Below are 8856 nucleotides of genomic sequence, written 5' to 3'. Positions count from 1 at the left end.
GTCTTGTGTTAGTTGTCATTGAATTGTGTATGGAACAATCTTTTGTCATAGACCTTCACTCATCGTGCTGAAGACCCTTTGTCTTGTGTTAGTTGTCATTGAATTGTGTATGGAACAATCTTTTGTCATAGACCTTCACTCATCGCCCTGAAGACCCTTTGTCTTGTGTTAGTTGTCATTGAATTGTGTATGGAACAATCTTTTGTCATAGACCTTCACTCATCGCCCTGAAGACCCTTTGTCTTGTGTTAGTTGTCATTGAATTGTGTATGGAACAATCTTTTGTCATAGACCTTCACTCATCGCCCTGAAGACCCTGGTTCAATTCCCCACATGTTCACAATGTATGAAGCCCATTTCTGGTGTTCCTCACAGTGATGTTGCTGGAAGATACTGCAAACTAAACTCACTTCCTCTTTCTTTTCTCATAGATCAACCAAGACATTCTGAGATTGTTGTTCCATACAAAATATAGATTCAAAGACTTATGCAGTGTGCGAAATTTATGCTGGTCCAGTGGTCCCTGACTTGCAAACATTTATCAGGACCTCTGAATGACCAACTGTTGTCCTTTCACTGGTCTTGTGGTCTGGTGGGAAATTTTGAAAGACTTGTTTTCCTGGCTATGGTGAAAGATTCTTTTTCAAAGCAGGGACAATCTCTTAAACAACATCCAAGGAATATGCAACCTCCACCAGTTCAAATGCATGCTGGAAACACAAAACATTTTGTATCTGATCAATTTATTGGAACAGTTGCCATAAGCCTATTAACTTTACTACTATTACAAAGGAGGAGCAGACAATTTTGTCTCCACAATACATCGATATCCATAACATCAAGCTTGCCACTGTATTTCATTTTAGTAAAATCTGAAAACTATTTTTTTGCCAGGTAGTTTGGCTAACAACAGAGGCCACATAGAATTTGTTTTGACAATTACAGCAATTTAGAGAGGAGAAATTGTTTCCAGAGAGAAAGTCTTGAGAGAATTTAGAAACCTTGTCAGTTACAGGTAAAACTTCACTAAAATGCACCACATCTAACTGTACTGGTTACAAATGACTCAACATTGTGAAACTTAAAGGCCGAACAAGCATAAGCATTCGTTTCAGTATGGCTGTGATGGCACAGGGATGGTCTACAGCAATCTACTGTTAGAGTTGCCCTGGATAGCCCAACCTTCCAAGCTGACATGGTGCCAAGAACTGGCAGCAGAGTTCAAGAGGGGGAAAAGATGATTCAAGATCAGGTTGACTTCCAGCTTCCGCCACAAATAAAATAGTTGATGAAATATATAATTATAAAGGATGGACGACTTACCACGTCCAACAGCCGATAACTGATCCCTCTCAGGAAAGATTTGAAAACATTCTGAGGAATTAACTGGGCATGCAAATGTTTCATCCCCAGGACCTGTGGCACCTAATTAGTCAAAATTTAATTAGTAAATTGTTTCGATAAAGCCTAGGTATGTTCTATATACTGCCAATGTTTCTGGTATTTTAGAATTCGGAAACAGTAAGGCTCTGTCATGGCGTGACGTCTTCTCACAGTAAATACGAAGCAGCAAATTAGAGGTATGTGTTGGACTACAAACGTCCACTACATCTCATTGTCGAACGTACAAGTCGGTACAAAGCCAAGGAAGACAAGTCAGCGTTAGAACACCGCCTTAATCGTGTTGAGAAATCAAGCATTGAAGAGTGTAATTCTCAGGCACCGCTGGAATACAGGAATTTGACAGTAACCTCATCCTACGAGAAGTTTAAATAAAGTAGTGGATAGTCTAAAAGTAGTGAAAATACCATCAGCCATTGCCAGTGCATATAAGAAGAAGTAATATATATGTTGCTGAGTATCGTCATGCGTCCGGCGGCAGGACCCCTGCATGGATCCTCGTCTTCCTTTCCTTCATCATTCTTACAATAGTTGTCCATTCATTATTTCTGTAGTAATATATATCCATGCAGATGAAACATTTCCAAAGGGATGGAATAAATTGCCACATCTTCCCTCAAGAGCACGGCGTTCCACCCGACCTGGTATTCCCGCCCGCTAAACAACGCTGGAAGCATGTTGCGTTTGACGTTATAGTCAACGCTGGTCTGGCATCATCTGCACACGCACCAATTAATCCATCGTTTTCGTGCTAGTCCTGATGCAGAGTCTCTTTCAAGTCTTCACTGACCTTATTAACCCTCGTCCCTAAAACTCCCTGACAAATAATCTTCTTTATACCCATACTCAATATGATCTACAACCAATAAATCTGAATCAGCGCCTTCCACATCGTCCTAGCTCACCTGACCCGTGAAGATCCCGGGGTAGAATAGGCCTTCAGCAACCCATGCTTGCCATAAAAGGTGACACTGCTTGTCGTAAGAGGCGACTAACGGGATCGGGTGGTCAGACTGGCTGACTTGGTTGACACATGTCATCGGTTCCCCATTGCGCAGATCGATGCTCATGTTGTTGATCACTGGATTGTCTGGTCCAGACTCGATTATTTACAGACCGTCGCCATATAGCTGGAATATTGCTAAGTGCGACGTAAAACTAAACTCACTCACTCACTCACTCCTAGCTCACCTTCACAGGAAACCAAGCTGCCAACATCACCATGCTCATCTTGTTTCATGAAGCCAACAATGAGTCCACCATCACCAAATCCACCTCCCGTAATATACTCTTCTTTAAGGAAACTGAAGAAACACCGCCAAATCCTCAGAACCCAGAAGTGTTGTTTTCAATACTGACTGTAACTGTGAACAACCAGAGGTAGGTGAAACACCACACTTCATCAACAATAGAATCCAAGAGAACAAAGTGAGCTGGTCCTGGTGGGTTATTGAATGAACATCTTAATCATGGGTCTGCTGAGCTTACACCGTACTTCCGTAAGTTATTTAATAGTGTGTTTAACTCTGAAATCTTCCCTGCAGAATGGAGTGAAACAATTGTATATCCTTTGCATATGAAAGATACCAAGTCAGACCCCAACAATTATAGAGGTATCTCACTTCTCTCAGTGATGGGGAAGTGTTTCACAAAAATAATGAATAACAGACTAGTTGCTTGGTGTGAAGATAAGGGAATTCTGGGTGAAGAACAGTGTGGTTACAGACAGGGTAGAGGTACAGTGGACCATATTAATTATTTATTCCCTAGCCCAGAATTATCTATCCAAATCAAAAGGTCGCTTCTTCTGTATATTTATTGACTTCACTAAAGTATTTGACAGTGTGCAGCACCACCTCATGAAATATGTGATTGTAGGTCATGGGTTAAGTAGGAAAATGTTAGAGTTATATCATCTATGTATGATCAACTGAAATCCTGTGTTCTTGCAGAAAAACTGACTTTAACAGACTACTTTTCCTGCATGGTTGACACCCGTCAAGGCTGTATGATTAGTTCTCTTATATTTACTCTTTTTATCAATGAATTAACAATTATGTGCAAGGCCAAAGACTGCGAGGGAATTTTTGTAAACGATGTTTTTGACAACATTACTTCTCTGATGTTTGCTGATGATATTTCAAATGTGAGTGACAGTGTTGGAAGATTACAGAAAACCATTGACATTGCTGTGGAATTTTGTGACTAATACGGAATGACGATTAATTTAAGTAAAGAAAAAATTACTGTTTTCAGAAGAGGTGGAGTTGTGAAAATAAATGAGAAATGGTGTATGAAGTCGCAAGAGATCGAAGTAGTCAGTTCTTATACGTATCTGGGAATCTATTTCACATTCACTGTCATGGAGTTTAGTTAGAAAGACTCTTGCACAGCAAGTGGATAAAGCCATGTATACTCTTTTGAATTTTATAAACAAATTTAAACTCAAAACCAAAGATGCACTCTTTCTGTTGGACAGAATGGTTGTATCAGTACTTAACTATGCTCCAGAAATTTGGGGCGTCGAAGAATCTTACTGTGATGAAAGCATTCATATGAAATTTTGTAAAAGGATTCTGTCAGTTAAATCTGGTACAAACAAATCAGTCATTTATGGAGAACTTGGGAGATTTCCGCTATTCATTGGTCAGATTGCAGAATGCTTAACTTTTGGTTTAAACTTTTATGTATGTCCAGCCAACGTTATCCTAAAGCATGTTATTCAATGCTGTGTGCTCTGGACAGCACAGGAAGAAAAACATGGGCCTCTTCAGTGAGGTACTTACTCTTTTCCTATGTGTTCGGCATTGTGTGGGAAAATCAAGGAGTTGAAGATAAAACACTCTTCTTAAATCTCTTCAAACAAAGACTTATTGATTGTTGGAAACAGAACTGGTTGGCTAATACAAAAGAAAGCAGAAAGTTATCTCTCTATCACAAATATAAATCTTCACTGGAAATGGAATCCTATTTCAGTGTGGTGCAAACAACAAGATATAGAACTACTTTTATAAGACTCAGGTGTATTAATAATAATCTTGCAATTGAAGCAGGGAGATGGACAGGAATTGCAATAGAAGAGAGAGTTTGTAAATTCTGTGAGTCTGTATACAACAGTATTGTCCTTGAGGATGAAATCCATTTTCTTATAACTTGCCCCCAGTATCATGATCTTCGTGTGCATCTGTTAAATATCCCATATACTCTGTCAGATGAAATGAAGTTTATATATATCATGAATTTTGAGAACCAGTCTTTATTAGCAGAATTTATCTTCAAGCCTTGGCAGTGAGGAAGCAGTGTCTTGACTCATGATGTTAGGGAGACAACTCCAACATCAAGCACAATTTATTAATTACTTTAGCATTTTTTTTATACATTGTCACCTGTATACATTGCACTGTTCAGTGTTCACCTATATATACATATATTGTGTAAATCTGTTTGTACTCTGGGCCTATGGCCCCTATTACTGAATAAAGGAATAGAGAGAACACAACGTTAACCAGCAAATCAGCCATCTCAGACATATCATCAACTGGGATGTTATCATATTCCTCCCCACCATAAAAAACTGCATCATGAATGCCCATGCTGTTAATCACTGAATTGTCTGGTCCAGGCTCGATTATGTTCAGACCGCCGTCATATAGCTGGAATCTTGCTGAATGCCACATAACACTAAACTTGCTCGTCCACCCAACATAAAAGCTCCCAGAAACAGTTGACATTCGCCATCACAAGCTTTCTAACAACTCACCCAAGAACTATAAATGCATCAAGCAATAATAGTTCCAATCACCCTAACTTATAGATTGTGTTTTGTTTACTTACCAAATTCCCAAATTCAAGCGATATGACAGTCCGGTGATCTATAGCATGAGCATCGATCTGCGACGGAGAGGCTGACCTTTGTTATGAATGCATGTTTCGCTAGTGCTTTCAAATTACTGACCACAGTGCGGAACACCAAACTACAGCCCCACAAAATGAACTTGTCATCTTGCGTGAAATAACTGTTCAAAAGTTCGTTAGAAAAAAATAGACACAGAGTCTCTCTGATTACAAAAATCGTTTGTTTTGAGACGCCCCCTTGGTGCGAAACTAACGGCAGCCATTAACAGCTCCACTAGGCGCCATGTGCGAAAGTGTTGACAGTTCATAACAAACAAAAATTAGGACAGCTCGTCAAGATGAGCAGATTAACGACTGATATTACACTGGAAGATATTGACGACTGGTTCAGGATAGGAAAAGAAGCTACACAGAAAAAGTCCACGATACAGTCTGTGCCACGAAGCTTCACTGGAGGCCGGGACTATGACCCACGAACTGGAAGTGTACGTGGAGTGCAACAAAATGACTTTTCGAAGCATCTTCCACCCTATAAAAGGTGCGTTTCGGGAAACACTCATGGAGTATATTCGTATGGTTATTCCTTGTGAAAACAATATGCATGGTTGATGATTGAAACGAAGAAGGACCTGTGTCATACTCATCAGGACACAAGGAAATATATATGTTTAGGTGGCATTTTTAGAAGTTGGATAGGTGCAACATATGTCATATTTGGGATTTCACTTTCTTAGTAAAGTACAAATTCTAGTACTTTTTGGTTGAGTCCCATCCAGGATTCGAAACCACACCCTCAGAGTCAGGCACTTAGTCACCAGCAAACAAAGTCAGCCACTCAGCCCATCAGCCACCGCGACTTCCTTGCCGAGCGAGCTAGGCGGCTGACTTTGTTTGCTGGAGTTAAGTTGCCTGACTCTGAGGGTACAGGTTTGAATCCTGGATGGGACTCAACCAAAAAAGTACTAGAATTTGTACTTTACTAAGAAAGTGAAATCCCAAATATGACATGTTGCATTTGACCACTCTCTAAATGGCATTGTGTAAAGTTGGATAGGTTCCTTCTGTATGTTCAGATACCATCAAAGAAACATGCCAAAAATCTTGCTTATCATAGGAGGAGTATATATTCAGATGATGTGATTTGACAAGGATCAACATGATGAAATTTAAGGACATGTAGGGTGGGGATACGGGCGAAAGTCTTTCCCAAAATGAAATAGCCATGATAACAGATGCTGGCTGTGTACCAAGATGAGTATGATAATATGTGTATGTAGTGTTATAGGAACGTGTCTGTCGACCAACATGAGTATGCGGAGGAGGTCCAACAAGAGGAGGAGCAGCACCTCTTGCAGCATTACCAGGTCTGGAACACCCCAGTGTCCACATTCAAAATTATTTGTTACCGTGGTTACAGGGGAAAACAATAAGCCTTGTTTCATTAATATATATTACCACTACTGGACCATTTGCTCCAGTTATTAGCAGACCCATGGAGATCTTGGTTTGAATTGATCTTCTGTAACTCTTGCCTAAGACTGAATAAAAAAAATTAAATGTTTCTCAGGCACATTTATTTTTCAAAAGTGACTGGTTGTAGGACAATATTTTTAATTTTTGATAAAAAAACAGTGACGAGGAAGGAACACATTTTATTTTTTTTCTCTCAGAAACAGAGTTTGGAAAGTTTAGCACACGTTAATGAGTTCTAGATTCAGTCACACTCGTTACAGACACTCATTCTCATTGTGGACCAATGGATGATCAGGATGTGGCCTAGTCAAAATTTTTTTTTCAAAATGGCAATAAAAAATTGTTACGTGCACAAATAAAAGTGATGCGCTGATGCCTGAAAAAATTTCACTTTTTTATTTAGCCTTATGTAAGAGACAACAAACAGGATTTAGATGTCATGCTTGCTGACTTGTCTGACACGTCGTCACATCCCAGTTGCTTAGATCAATGTTAGTACTGTTGATCATGGGTTTGTCTGGTCCAGATTTGATTATTTACAGTGTGCCTCTATGTTGCTGGAATACTGCTGAGTGCTGCATAAAGCAGCAAACCAACCAACCAGTTACCTGCAGAAGTAGAGGATAATATAGTTTTGACTAATCATTCGACTGTACCCAGGCTGTGTGTATGTCACTCCTTTCTAGCATGTTCAGTGTATAAACTCAGAGATTATGTGAAGAATGTACTTCCAGCAATCAAATGGGTTATAACTGATGAGGTCTGTCATGTTCCATTAGGTAGGGAATTACAAAGGTATGACAGATTCTGGTGAAGGTGATGTGTGGAGAGTTTCTCAGCAAGTGTTGCCCTCTGTGTAACCCCTCCATCTGTACAGTTAGTGATGAAATTGAGCACAACAGAAGCACTGATGGACCATGGTGGTTCTGTCTTAACTTTTTGTAAGACTAAGGTAGGGTAGTGCTCTGTTCAGCATCTTGAGTGTACCTGCACAACTTATAGTTATATGATGAAAGGTTCAGGATTTTACTTTGACCTACAAAACTAAACCTCTAAGAAGAACAAGGTGAACTAAATCAGTGAAATTGTTGAGTGTTCTTTACTGTAAGATGGTTACATTAGTCATGTTAATTGTATGAATTTCATATTATTTGTTTAGAATTTGACACAATTATTAACATTGATTGCGGTCCTCAGGGAAGCAGTGTAATTTTTTTCTGTGAATACATTCTGCAAGTTTGTGTATTGAGGATGCCTATTTCTGTATTTCATAAGACCCTGAACAAAATGCTTAAAGATTACACTTTCACAGATTTTATTGTTAAATGCTTTCTATTCTGTATCCTTGATTTATCTTTCATGATATTCAGAGTCAAGACTTCCAAGACTTCAGTCCTTGATCTTGCTCTCAACTGCACATGTCTAATGTGTATGCTGTGTTAGTCATAGCAGTGTTGTTGGTATATATATATATTCCTTAGCCATGAGATTAAATGAATGTTATGCCAGGGATAACACATTTCTTAATCAGTCCTTACCACATTTTATTTCTGGTTTTAATGGATTTTTGTCCAAAGAAAATCTAAAGGCAGGAGGAAAATATTTTTGAAACAAATCACCATTTTGAATGCTAAAAGTATTTTACTTTTGGCAAGTTATAAGGTGTATATGGGGTAAAAAATCTGAAAACAAATTTTCTTGTAAGTTTATATTTACGAAAAGATTAGGTTTTTATTTTTTGAGTGGGGACAATTTATTTTTGTTTTTCTTCACGCTCTTGGAAAAATACATCTGGCAAATTTGTAACACAAGAAATATAAATGGTCTAGCGTTAAGTCCAAATTTTAATCCTTGATTGAGTGCAGTCTGAATTTTGAACCCAAACTGTCAGCGAGGCACCAAATCAATACACTAAGTCACTGATCAAATCTGTGAGCTGCTGAAACTTCCACAAACATGAAGTTCCTCAACTGGTTGTCAAGATCACATACTTTGTTCACCTCTCTGACAAGTCCAGATTGGCATGGCTGCTTTTGATAAAGTGGTCAGATGTACACTGTAATAGTTTGCTTGTTTTTAACATTCTGAGGAAAGCACAAAGTCTTGAAATTTCTTGAATTTGGGTAT

At 38.8% G+C, this 8856-nt stretch overlaps 1 protein-coding gene across 1 annotated transcript in view; it reads left to right on the top strand.

Moving 5' to 3' along the window:
* Window positions 1–5520: 5520 nt before the first annotated feature.
* The window catches only part of LOC137294435 (ATP-dependent RNA helicase TDRD9-like), a 48311-nt gene continuing 44975 nt past the window's right edge, over window positions 5521–8856 (top strand). The window contains exons 1-2 of the mRNA XM_067825444.1: window positions 5521–5794; window positions 6542–6620. Coding sequence (XP_067681545.1) covers window positions 5595–5794; window positions 6542–6620 — 279 coding nt within the window. The 5' untranslated portion in view covers window positions 5521–5594. The remainder of the gene's footprint in view (window positions 5795–6541; window positions 6621–8856) is intronic.

Source organism: Haliotis asinina, chromosome 8 (genome assembly GCF_037392515.1).
Source record: "Haliotis asinina isolate JCU_RB_2024 chromosome 8, JCU_Hal_asi_v2, whole genome shotgun sequence".
NCBI lineage: Eukaryota > Metazoa > Mollusca > Gastropoda > Lepetellida > Haliotidae > Haliotis > Haliotis asinina.
Note: the sequence above shows the minus strand (reverse complement) of the source record. Positions and strands in the feature narration are given on the sequence as shown.